Source organism: Taudactylus pleione, unplaced genomic scaffold (genome assembly GCF_031769625.1).
Source record: "Taudactylus pleione unplaced genomic scaffold, aTauple2 ptg000053l, whole genome shotgun sequence".
Lineage (NCBI taxonomy): Eukaryota > Metazoa > Chordata > Amphibia > Anura > Myobatrachidae > Taudactylus > Taudactylus pleione.
Window position 1 is genome coordinate 46,689,233 of NW_028284455.1, and position 13,791 is coordinate 46,703,023.

General features: G+C 44.3%; 1 protein-coding gene across 1 annotated transcript in view; it reads left to right on the top strand.

Annotated features, from left to right (window-relative positions):
• The window catches only part of KIF15 (kinesin family member 15), a 122,395-nt gene that overhangs the window by 82,073 nt on the left and 26,531 nt on the right, over window positions 1-13,791 (top strand). The window contains exons 15-20 of the mRNA XM_088463904.1: window positions 1,063-1,201; window positions 1,548-1,689; window positions 5,343-5,540; window positions 6,398-6,505; window positions 7,625-7,730; window positions 8,492-8,657. Coding sequence (XP_088320030.1) covers window positions 1,063-1,201; window positions 1,548-1,689; window positions 5,343-5,540; window positions 6,398-6,505; window positions 7,625-7,730; window positions 8,492-8,657 — 859 coding nt within the window. The remainder of the gene's footprint in view (window positions 1-1,062; window positions 1,202-1,547; window positions 1,690-5,342; window positions 5,541-6,397; window positions 6,506-7,624; window positions 7,731-8,491; window positions 8,658-13,791) is intronic.

The following is a 13,791-nucleotide window of genomic DNA, read 5'->3' on the forward strand; positions in this document are numbered from 1 at the left end:
TTTCATCAAAATAGAGCTGTCCTCTGTTCTAGAGTGGGTTACCTTCCAACAGTGGTGTCGCATTTTCATATGAACATGGAGATTGTAGTACATGCCTTTCAGTACTTTTCTAGGGGTGAAGCTTCATTGGATGGGGTCCGAGCTCTGCGTATCTACGTGGATCGTACCAACTCCATCAGGAAATCAGATGCACTCTTTGTGTTACATGGTTTTCACAAATGAGGCTGGCCAGCTAACAGTCAAACGCAGCCAGCGAGCCAAAGTCTATTTCTCAGGTCTATACACCGGCTGATCTCCCTGTCACGAACAAGGTGATAGCACATTCTACTTGGTCTATGGGACCATCGTAGGCAGTTAGACATGGCGCCTCGGCTGAACAGCTGTGCAAGGCGGCCACTTGATCTTCTGTCCATACTTTTATCACATTCTATGCATTTGATATTTTTTGCCTCCCAGGATGCTTCCTTTGGGCGGCGGATTTGCCTCTCTGCTCAGGAGCATCCCCACCCTTAAGGGAACTGCTTTAGGATGTCCCCAAGGTAGATCCTGTGGACCCTGAAGAAGAAAATAAGAGTTATGGTACAACATACCTTAGTTAACTTTTTCTTCGAGGTCAACAGGGCACCCACCCTGACGCACCTGGCCTCAGTTGGGAACGGTTTCATTCTTTTTGTATCACTGATTCCCTCTTTGTGTTTTAAGAGTGTTTCTTGGATACATTGTACTTCCTTCTCCACTTTCCGTCTCTTGCCGTTAGGCTTGTTTACAAACTGAATGCCTGTGGCTGGGGACGGGGTATATAGGGAGGAGGACCTATGCATGCTGGGAGCTTCAAAGTTGTAAGCTGTTTGGTGCAATGGATCACTCAAACTACATACCCCAAGGTAGATCCTGTGGACTCTATGGACCTCGAAGAAAAATAGTTAACTAAGGTATGTTATACCATAACTCTGATTTATTCATTTTTTTTTATAAAGATTAAACAATTCTGTAAGTTTGACTGTTATTTTTTGTTCTATTATGGGTATGCAGTTTTATCTTCCTTTTTCTTTGTTCTCCCAGTTCTCCCAATGCACTCCACACCAATACATCCAGGTAACAATTTGGTTTCTACCGAAAAGCTGAAGGACAAGTTGTTACAGGTTCAAAGTGAGCTGGCCACCGCAAAGCAAGAATATGAGGAATTCAAAGAGCTGACAAAGTTAGTTAAAAATCTAAATACTAAACCTGTAATCTCATGGTACAAAAGAGAAATTCCTCAGATATGCCGTGTGTGTGTGTGTGTGTGTGTGATCACTATGAAAGTCAAATGAAAAGTTAACAAAGTGTAGTAGATTTCAATTGCGATGCCTCCAGTAGACATTTGGGAGTGGTGCATCAAATGCACTTTATGGCATTTTGTTAAGAGTTCGCTCTTTATCATATATGGAGTTGTCTCTAATACCATAAGCATATCCATAATGAATCTCTTAAGAGTAAAAGAAAATTAAATTTTGCACAGAAAATAGTGGATGTCCCATAACTGTAAATGTATTCATTTTTCTCAGAAAGAATCAAGTTGAGCAGGAGTCAGAACTTCAGTCTTTGCGCAAATCCAACAATCATCTTGAGAATATTTTGGAGGCTATTCAAGCTCACAAGAGGCACGAGGTGTCTCAGCTGAATAAAATGCACGTAGAAACTATAAAGGTAAAAATTGTCAAAATGAGAACCTGTTTATTGTTTTACTGTACATGACAGTAATAAGTGGCATTGTTCAACTGTAATCTATTGTGTTGGCAAAATTATGCTTCTGACTGTTACAAACATATCAACAGCACAGACTTGCAGTAATGATGCATCTTGCAAATTTATCCTTATTTGTCACCATCTTCTAAAAATATCTTTGACTGTAAATTTAGGACTTAAGCTGTACACACTATTGGGCAGATCAGCGGAAAATTGTATGCTTGACCTGATAACTGTATAGCGTGTATGCTGGAGCAGTCGTCAATAAATTGCTTTAAATGCTCCTGCAATGTTCGGGTATGGGATTTTACGTTCTGTTTGAAAATTATGACAATAGGTCAATGTGTACAGGGTGCACAATGATCGGATAATCAAGCTGAGTGTTGAAACGTTTATATGAACTGCAAGTGTGGACTCAGCTTTGGGGGGCGGGGATTCAGTTAGACACAACAAAGCAAAAACTTAACGTCAGTGGAGTTTTCGCACAATTTGCATGCTTTTGGTGCGATCTTTTCGCTTCTTTTGTCTATGCGTTCTCTCGTTTTTTCGCACTATCCAATTGCAAAAGACGTGAAAACACATTTGCAGGTAAACTGTGCGTGGTATAACCTGTGGAAAGTACAGGTGAATTTGGGGTAATCTGTCTGTAACCCTGCAAAGGTAATCTAAATTAAAGGCCCTAATAAAAGTATTTGGGGTTCTTAAACTGTGTCAAATGGCTGTTGTATAGGTGTAAAAAAAATTATAAAAGATATTTTTTGGGGAGAAAATAATTGCTGCAGTTAAAGTAGGGGTACATTAAAATGGGTGCAAAGTATATTTTTGAGTCCAAAAGTGCATATTTAAATTTTTTTTTAAATACATCTTGTGCAACCACCTGCAATATTTAAAACACATGTCCCATTCATACAGCCCCCAAAATACCAGACCCACTACCTTTTGAACTCATTTTCCAACACTTTAGTTTACATTTTTTCACCCCAAAAGTGACATGTCCTTATTGGCCAAATTAAGCTAATTATAAAAGTCTTTTTGCCTAATTTGTCATTAGGAGGGGGGTCTCCAAAGAGTTCTGAACCAAGTCCCCACATTTTTATTCAAAGATATGGATTTTGCACTACTTTTCACTTGCTCTGAGATGGTGAAAACCGTTCAACGGTTTTGGAGAATTCGTACGTGTGAAAACTTCGACAATAGGATTGCACTATACGCGTTTTTGTGCGAAAAGATCACACCTGAGAAGACTTTTCGCCTAACCGCAGCTAATTGAATCTGGCCCTTACTGTGCCTCATCAATGCCAGTGATAAATTTACATACATCTTCCACACACTTCATACTACTGTTTTTGAACAATACACACCCCTTGTTTGCTTTATTCCCTTCTTTTATATGTTCTTGTTTCCTCAGCAGTGACTACACTTCAAACAATACACTTTCAACGCTAACCTTAAACACTGCCCTAGCAATATACAAAAATATCATTTAATAAAATGGTATAGAAGGTTTGCCTTTGTAAAAAAAATAAAAATAAACCCTACTATTCATAGATTACAAAGAATAGTCTGGCCCCTAATTGGAAAGCCCATTAGAAGAATAAACATCCGGACCAAAGTGTAGCCATGCATGTTTATAAAGATAAACTTAACACTGCAATTCTATGCTGTTGCTTTTTATTTGAATGTACTCTTGGGAACCAGAATGGATCCTTTTAAAAGAAAGTACCTTCATTATACGAATTTATGCATAGTAATGTGATTTTAAACTGCTCTGTTCAGTCATTCTGATTATGTCCATATCTCTTTTCAATTAATACATAATATCTGCTTCAGTAAATATCGCTATGGCGATTACGCACACAGCCGGCAAATTATTGCGTACTGCTTATTCATTGCAATGCACATGCTCGAAGGTTCCAATGCGATCGTGCTGAACCATCGCAGAGTGATTGACAGGAAGTTTGGGGGAGGTCATCAGCTGAGTAAGGTCAGGGCTGCTGTAATTTTGCACGGGGGACCGATGATACTTGATGTTACCGATGTTTGTGAATGATTGCAAAGTAATGTGAGGATGTGAGATAGCGGTAGTAGGAGGCAGTGGGCGTTTCTATTCTTGCAGTGCGACGGCATTGCGATTGCAATCATTAGCGTATTTTCGCAGCAGACCTGCATGCGATTACGGAGCTGCGATTGCAATAATGATTCTTACGGAATCCGGCCCATAGATCCTATGGCTGCATGTTCTCTTAACTTAAGAGTTTAGCCAGAAAAAAATTTAACACCAATAGGTCCTTCTTGATCATGTGTAGAGAAATTCATAGTCCAGCATAAAGGACTTCTGGCTGTATATAATATGGCTTTTGCATTTTGTCTATGTACTGTGTAATCTAATATGTACTAATTATTAAGGACCTATACACATATAGCATCTTATGATATAATGTAACAATACAGCCCTATACATGTTTTGACAAGTGCTTTTTGGCCAACAACATAATGAAATGTGTTTCCTTATATCTTCGTTGCAGATAAATTTTTATATCTAGGATAAATTGGCCATATATATACATAATTCAATGGACTAGACTAGCTCATAAAACCCTGCAAGCATTTAGAAATTATAGATCTTCGCTTAAAGCTAAGAGACATGTTCATTGTGTTTAGGGTTGTGTTTGGATACAAGCTGGGTTTACTTCCTTGAAAGACTACAAAAGGAAAATAAAAAATAATTACATCGAGAAATATAAAATGTATAAATTTTTTAACAGCTTTCTCCGACAAAGCAGAACTCAGGTGAAACTAACTCACTGTGGTTTACTTCATACTCTCCTACACGTATTGCTCATTCTTCCTCTGCTGTTTTTGCCTGCCTCTACTTTGACTACCGTCATAATCAGGGTCTCATCTGAGGTTCATGTGACACTTGCGTGACAAAGGGTTAATTAAAAACTACCTGGTCTGTCTAAAAATGGTTAAAACATCCCTTTCCTTTTACACTATTAATAATACTTTTGGCATTACCCCTAAGGTTTGATTCAAGGGCTCACCCATTAGTGTTTTCTTCTGAACTCTCACCGCATAACAATAAATTGCCACAAGTTATTTAAATAAGAGATATTACCAAAGCACTCTTCCTTGTGATTACCTATGTAGCGTTAACAAAAGAATACCAAGCTAAAATTCAGCACGAGAGATTATAAGAACATTGTATTAAGTTTGATTTAATATGGAAAAATATCCAAACTGTTCAGATACTAAAAATAGTTCTAACTGACACAAATTGAATATAGATTATATTCAGATACTCTTAACAAATAATACGGATTAAAACCCAAAACTGCAGACTGCCAAAGTTTGGTTTCTGTTAGCAATGGCTGCCAGAATGTGATGATGAAAACCTCAATCTTCATGTGACTTTTGTGTGCTAGTAATGACATTTTATACAGCTCATCCCCTTGGTGGCCTCTCTCTTGTATTCACTGGTCATTTTCAGTGTGAATGACAAAGTACCTAGGAATAAAAACATCTACTAACAAGTGTGCAGCCACAAACCTTGTTAATGCAGTATTCTGCAGCTAATTTTTATAGTTCATCTTTCTGTTTCTTTTTCCCACCAGAACATGACTACTCCAACAAGAGCGTACAACTTGAGGTCTCGATTTGTGCCTCACCTCAGCCCAGATTGTGTGCAAAATGATTTGCTTGATACTCCCAAGTCAGGGGAGTCTCATGTCAATATAATTAATGAACCCATCCCTCCTGAGATGAGCGAGCAAGCTTATGAAGCTATTGCTGAGGAACTACAAATGGTGCAGGTAAGTTGAAAATATGCTACTACCAAACTGCTAATATGGCTAAAAAGATGAAAATGACGAACACTGGTCCCCAAGGGTTTGTAAAACCATCTGTAACACTGCCAGAAATACATTAGGAAGAATTTGATATGTTTTCATGCAGGATAGAACTTGAGCTGCAATATACTTGGCTATACTGTAATGAGTCCTGTGTAAACTTATTTGAAATCAATGACACACAGCTCACTCTGCGTTAAGGAATACATTTTCTGTTGTAGATAATAGGACGACCTCCTTGTCAGCAGCAAAAGTAAAACACACAATACTTTAACATTCATGTGATTATTGCAAAGTTTTAACTAAAAAACATTGAATGCTTTAACTCTTACCTAATATGCAAATAGGCCACAATATGAACCCTATGTTGGCCCTGTTTCCTGCACTAGTCATCACACCAGTTCATGCACAAAATGTAAAAGAGTGTCACTTTGGGGTTACAGTCTTCTTCGGTCTGAAACACTACAGTGACATTATGTGAAGGCTGGCCTTACCTAGGGCTCAGCATGGGGCCTGCATTATGCTGATGGAATAATGGCTCCAACAGCACAAAGGAAGGCTTCCCAGGGAAGGGACCCCCAGTATCACGTAGCTTAGATTTAAGATGAGGAAGGTATTTGAGGTGTAACTATTTTTTTTTCTTTTGAAATTCTGTATGTGTGGGTGAATATAAATGAGTTAGGCCAGTTGTATTCAACATTTTCCTCAGAGGTATATCCTCAAACCTTGGTCTGTTCGGCATGTTTGAATAAAAGGGTGATCAACTTTGTTATTAATGCATATTCTAGATTTGTGGCATATTTTATACTTCTCTATTACAGGAGCAAGTAACAACTCTGCAAGCAAAACTTGATGAAGAAGAGAGTAAAAATTTGAAGCTCCAACAGCAAGTAAACAAGATGGAGCATCATTCAGCTCAGATGCAAGAGGTATGGTGATCGCAACAATGTTGCATCATGTTATTAAGGCCGGGTACACAGAATGACAGCCAATTGTACAGATGGTCTGTGCGATTTCTCCTCTCCCCGGACCATCACAGATTGGCCATACTCGCTACACGGTTTAATAAGCGACGGAACGATTCCTTGTTCCATCCTTCATTAAAATGCACAGCCACACACGTTTGACCGTGCTGATTAAGTTTGTCAGCAGGAGCGCGCAATTGTCTGGCAAATCGCGCCGATACCATTCTAATGTGTAACACTTACAAATATGTGGCTTGTCACACATAGACTTCTCCAAATCGGATGAACACTTAGAGAATAGCACATTATGAAACGGAAAGTGGATGGTAATAGGTTATCAAATGCACATTCTAGATTTGGCCTTTGAAACTTGTAATACTAACAGTCAATGCTATTACTGCTATTGTCATCAGCGTAGGTTCTTATTTTATCATTAGGATGCTGTTTTACTCCAATTTAAAGTTTGCTCTATCGATTATTAAACTTTTATTTTTAATTTACTTAGTATCTTGACATCAATATTTCAACATTTGAAGACCAGAATATGTTTTAATCAATTAATGCACATGGACAAATCTAAATCCAGCCACTCACACTGGACAAAATTAAGCATTCAAATTAGTCTTCTGGCAACGTTAACCATGCATCAGACTGGTCCCTAACATCCCTATTACTTAAGGTGCACACGGGTCGATTTATTTATTTTTTGGGGATGACTGAAAGATAACTATGTCGTTATCGTTCAGTCATCCAAAAAATCGTCCAGTTTCTGTCCCAAAACGATGAACGATAACTACCAATGCGCGTTCCCGTTGGTAGTTGCTGTTCATCGCCCGAATCTTCTGTCCAACCTGACGATATTGTCAGTTTGAACATGTTCGGGTATGAGGGAGGGAGCCCGGCATTGAACCAAATCGTTCTTGATTTCGTTTAGTGTTTGTGCTCAGTGTCGTTAACAACACTGAGCACACCCCTGCCACACAGGACGATTTTGTTTGGAGAGAAAATCGTCCCGTGTGTACGTACCTTAACACATATGTCCCTTTATCAAGGACTTAATCATGTCTCTTTATTTTCCCACAGCTTTTCTCCTCAGAAAGGACCAGCTGGAACATCAAGCATCAGGAGCTTCTTGAACAGATTAATGTCTATGAAAAACAACAACAAGACTTTAGGAGTAGGGAGGATGGTAAGCTGTTATATAGGCAGCCATCTACTTTTGCTTTTCACTCGCCACTGATCCACCCACTTTACTTGCCATAAACCAATAAAAATCCACTCCCTGCTGAGACCTGCTGTCGCCAAAAGTTTTAGAGAAAATAAGTATTTAACATTTGGATTCTTGTTTAGTTCCTTTGTGGAGGACCGATGCGCTTTATAAATCTACAGATGTGTCGTCATACACTATTGCTGCAGTTGTGCCAAACAGCCCTTCTAGTCATGCCAGGCCACCATGCGACTTGGCTTGTGCCAAGTGTCTTTCGCCCAAAATTAGACAACTTGATTCACAAGACTGCACTAATTAATTTTATTTGAAACACTTGGAAATCTGTATGCAACCGAGTCTGAATCTGTATACAAAGTGCTACGATGCAGCTATCGCTGCTTTTTTCCACTCCACGTTCCATTGTGCTTCATACTGTATACAGATTCAGTCGCACACAGATATTCAATGACGCATATCAAGTGAATCGGTTAAAAAAAACAGTGCAAATCAATGCCCCCGTCCTCCATTCAACATGTACCGTCTCCAGCCCTCATGATTGATTTAAAAAGGGGCCATTGATTTTGCTACAAAGTGTTCTAACTTTTTTTTTTTTTTTTTGTTACATTAATAAAAAGCTTGTGTGAGCTAATTTTTAAAAAAATTAATACTGTTGGCATGTAGCCTTGACCTTCACTGATCTAATTTTGCCAACCTTTATTTTATTTTCACATTTCTATTTGAAGTGTTAAAGAGTGAAGTGCGTGATCTGCGAGTGGTGCTTCAGTCTGCAGACCGTGAACTTCGGACAGTGAAGAAAGAGTATAGCTTGTTCAAAGAGAAACAAGACAAGGAGATGACTCAGCTATCTGACCGACATATTAATGTGCAGCTACAACTAGATAATGTCAGGTAATGCCTACACTAACAATATATACATACAGTACACTTGTTTTCCTATGACCTTCAGACTTTTTATTCTCTAGTGTTTTTTTGCATTTTGACAAAATTTAGAATGCAATGTTCAGATATTTAGGTATACACCATTTCTTCTGGTTTTAGTAACTTTCATTGCTAATGAGAATTTGAGCAAGTTTACACCTCTCCCACAAATATAAATGAAAGCATATAGAAACACTGGTGGCTTCACATTGTACATATAACGTTTTGAATAATGTTAGTACACCTGCCAAGAATTTAAAGAAATTGTTTTATTCCCCTGTTACTGCGCCCTCTGGCTGTCATTGACAGTTGTGACTTGTGGCTGCCTGAATCCATTGCTCACCTGAAGTACTGTGTTGCGCTACTCACTAATCTGGTAGAATGCGCCTTGCCCTTGTAATAGAGGTTCCCTTGACCCAGTATAATCATGTCTATTCACTGGAGTGAGCCATCTTACTATCTGCTGTCTCTTGTTTGTGCATTGTAGAGGACCATTGGTTTTCATATGTCCTATTGACATTAGAGATGTGCGGGTTCAGTTTTACCCTGATCTTTTCGCGACATTAGCGCAATTCAGATTAGTTCAGATTTATCTTTATTGGCTATATAGCTATTGCGTGTTTTGGATAGCCAATAAGTTAAATCCAAACTTGCGCTTAAGTGGCGAAAAGATCAGCGTAAAATCGAAGCCGCACATCTCTAATTGACATGTACCTTCTCTAACCAGATTCAATAGGTGTTCAAGTGAGGGTGCAACTTGTTCCATTTAAATAGGTTCCCTGGATTGAAAACTTGCAAACTACACATCTTTGTAAATTGATATTACCATCAACTGTGGGCCCCGAAGCACCTCCACATCTGGGATTTTTTTTTGGGACCTCAGCAGGCTCCGAAAAAAATCCTTTTTAGCCTGTTTTAGGGAAACCAGCAAATACACATAAGTCTATGAAGTTGTAACGGATTCTGTGTTTCTACTTCAGGGTCCATAGGGTATCCACAGGATACCTTGGGTATAGGTGTGACGTCAGTCTCAGGGCACCAAAGAGTTAAGCTTTCAGCCTCCCAGGATGCACTAGGTCCCCCTCCTATACCCCGCCCCCGAGCCAAGGCATCCCAGTTTAGTTTGGTGCCCGGCCGGAGTCGGGTGCACCTGTTGGAGTGGGGGCTAGAAGAGCCCCTGAAGCTTTTTCTTCATGCAGCTGTGGCTGCACATCTGGATGAACAGCATGGACAGTCAGTCCTGACGTCCATGCTGTCTTCCCTACACCCCGCCGGTACCAGAATGCCGGTACTGATCCGGGGATGCTGGTGGGCATCTGGGGTCACAGCTAGCGGTGACCCCAGATGTTCCGGACCATGGCCGGATTCAAGGGGGACAGAGGTAAGCAGCGGGGTCCCGCGGTGGGTCCCCGCTGATCACATGGTCCTAAGTCCCCAGGCAGGGGGCTCCCTGGGGACTGGCTGCAGCGTGGAGCCAGGCGACCAACCTGCGCTTCCACTACCCCCTGGCACAGCGGACCGCAGCAGAGCGGTAGCGCTGCGGCGTCCCAGGGGTTAAATGCATGCCAGGGGAGCGCGCCTTCCCTGTCTCACAGCCAGCGCCTCCCCCGCTGCACACAGCCCTCTCTGCACTGTGCTGACTGGCCCTGTGTCAGCGCTCCTCCCCCAGGCCAGCTTTCTCTCTGCTCCTCGGCGGCCATCTTTTCAGAAGCATGGTGAACGCTGCTGGAAGCCTGGAAGGAAGCATCGTGGTCTGGGTCCCCCCACATACCTCTCCTCCGCTGTGGTCAGGTCTGTGTATGCAGCGCTGTGTCCTACCAGGCCCTGTGTCTGTGTAGTTGAGTGATCAGCGCTGTTAGTGCAGGAATTGATTTTCTTTGCATTGTATGTGACTGTGCTAGCGCTGCTGCCTGTAACTTTTCTTCTCTGTCAGCTTTATTACTGTCCCTGTTCTTTCTGCTAAGCCCTTGCGGTGCGGTGCTGCAGGGTGGTCTCTCGCCTATTTAATATATAATTGGTGAGAGGGGTCACATACGTGGTGCCATCATGTCTGAAAGTGATTTTCCCCTCCGGCTACAGTGTACCACGTGTAAAGTACCGTTAGCGGAGGGGGAGGGTAGCGCGGAGGGCCTTTGCCGGCAGTGTTTGTCCATGGCGCGGCCTCTTACGGTTACAGCACCGGTACAGGAGCCGCCCTGGGCTTGTTTCGCTCAGGCGCTAACAGCTTTAGTGGGCCAGTTAGCTCCGCAGCCCGCGTTTACTCCGATGGGTTTGTCCCAGCAGTCTGTGGTGTCGTCACCCATGCAGGGTTTCCCACGACAATTGGTGGTACCCCACAGTCTCCCTATTTCCCCGCTCCCGGTTTCTCAGGAGCCAGCGTGGGTTAACTCCCTGACGAGTTCTGTACAGCACTTGTCGGATGTGTTGCAAGGGGAGTCTGTGATGCGGCCTCATAAACGGCCGGTGGCGTCTCTGTCCGCTCCTTATGAGGATGACGAAGGGACGTCTGATGATGGGAGATTCTGGATCCTTACGATCAGGAACCTCTCCATACTAAGGACGCTGATGCTAAGTCCAAAGTATATATTCCTGGACTTATTCGGGCGGTCCGCACAGCCTTGGTGATTGAGGACGAAGTTCCCCCAGCGGCTAAGTCTAAGTATGCCTTTTTCAAAGACGTGAAGGGCGATGCCACAGTCTTTCCTCTTTCGGGTCAGTTGGTGGACCATTTAGAGGAGGCGTGGAAACAGCCTGGCAAAAGATACCAGCCGCAGAGACGCCTGGCGGTGGCTTATCCGTTTGCGGATAATTATTTTGCTAAGTGGGAATCACCTCCACAGGTGGATTCTCACGTGACCCGTCTTGTCCGTAGTGCCACATTGCCGATGCCATCCATGTCCTCCCTTAAGGATGCTACGGACCGCAAGGTGGAAATCTGCCTGATAGTCCGCTTATTCCCTTGCGGGGGGGGCAGCACGGCCGGCTATGGCCATTTGCTGGGTTGCCAGAGCGATGGAGCGCTGGGCGGATTCATTAGAGGCTTCTTTTGATTCCGACTGTCCGGCCGAACAGGCGGAGTTGATTGGCAATCTCCGTGATTCGGCCACCTACATCAACGAGGCGGCTCTAGACATTAGTACTCTGGTGTCTAGAATTTCTTCAGCAGCGGTAGCTGCTCGTCGCACCTTGTGGCTGCGATCCTGGAAGGCGGACGCAGATTCCAAGAAGGGTCTGGAAGCGTTACCGTTTACCGGAGAAGTTCTCTTCGGTCCGGATCTGGATAAGATTGTGGCCACGCTGGCGGCAGCCAAATCGGCTTGTCTCCCGTCGGCCGCTGCTCCTTCTGGTTCTGGACCATCGTCCTTTCGGTCATCTAGGGCCCAGGGCAGGCCCAAACCACAGTCGTTTCCTCGTCAGGCTGGCCCTAGGAAATCGGTCAAGCCCCGGAAGCAGGCATGGAGTACCAGACGTCCGGCCCCCAAGCCAGATGACAAGCCTGCGGCCTGACGGTCCGGGCCTCCCTTTGGGGGATCCCAGGGTGGGAGGCCGCATGCTGCAGTTCGCCCAGTGTTGGTCGGTCACTACGACAGACACTTGGGTTCTGGAGGTGGTCTCCCACGGGTACGCCCTCTCCTTCCGGCACAGACCCCCGGCTCGATTCTTCACCACGCGTCTACCATCAGACCGGAACAAGGCTACGGAGCTGCGGAAGGTATTGCACACTATGCTCCAGGCTGGAGTTATAGTGCCTGTTCCATTCTCCCAGAGGGGCCTGGGTTTCTATTCAAATCTTTTTTTGGTACAGAAACCCAATGGGTCGTATGGTCCGATTCTCAACCTCAAAGCACTCAACAAGTCTTTGCGGCTACCGAAGTTTCGGATGGAGACCCTACGGTCCATCATTCTGGCGCTGGAACCTGGGGACTACATGGTGTCATTGGACATATAGGACGCTTACCTGCATGTCCCTATTCTTTTGTGCCATCAACAGTTCCTCAGGTTTGCAATCCGCAGCGACCACTTCCAGTTTCGGGCGTTACCTTTTGGCATGGCGACAGCACCACGTGTTTTCACCAAGGTGATGGCGGTCATGGCGGCTTCTCTGCGGCTGCAGGGAGTCCGCATGTTGCCGTACTTGGACGACCTGTTATTGGTGGCGGGATCTCCAGAGCTCCTGTTACGCCACTTGGACCTGACCATTGCCCTGCTGCAACGGCACGACTGGCTAATCAACTGGCAGAAGTCCACTCTAATCCCGTCTCGGAGGATTCTGCATCTTGGAGCCTTATTGGACTCGGGACAGCAAAGGATCTTTGTGTCGGAGGACAAGATCTCTGCTTTACAGTCAAGGGTGCGCAGTTGTCTGCACAGCCGCCGGGTGTCTCTACACTCGGCGATGAGGTTACTGGGCTCCATGGTGTCGGTGTTCGACATGGTGGAATATGCCCAGTTTCACTCCAGACCTCTGCAGCACCTGATCCTGTCAAAGTGGAACGGGCCGCCTCAGTCTCTGAAGTCCCAGACGATTGTGTTCACCCCGGAGGTTCGCCTGTCCCTTGCTTGGTGGTTACAGACGACCCACCTCAGCGAGGGACGTCCGTTCTGGGTTCCAAATTGGGTCCTGTTGACAACGGACGCCAGTCTTCGGGGCTGGGGAGCAGTTTCGGGTCCACATCTGTTCCAGGGCAGGTGGACGCCGACAGAAGCGGAGCTTCCAATCAATATCTTGGAACTCCGTGCGGTCTTCAATGCTCTCCAGCAGGCACATCGGTTTCTCCAGGGTCACCCGGTACAGGTCCAGTCGGACAACGCTACCACCGTGGCCTACATAAACAGGCAAGGAGGAACCCGAAGCCGGGCGGCTCTCGTAGAGGTCTCTCGGATCCTGGTTTGGGCGGAGCGCAATCTTCCGGCCATATCAGCGGTCTTCATCCCGGGAGTGCTCAATTGGGAGGCGGACTTTCTAAGTCGCCAGGACGTTCATCCGGGGGAATGGTCCCTGCACCCGGACGTTTTTCAACTACTGGTGGACAGATGGGGTCTTCCAGAGATCGACCTCATGGCGTCCCGGCACAACAACAAGTTGCCGGTGTACGGGTCTCGC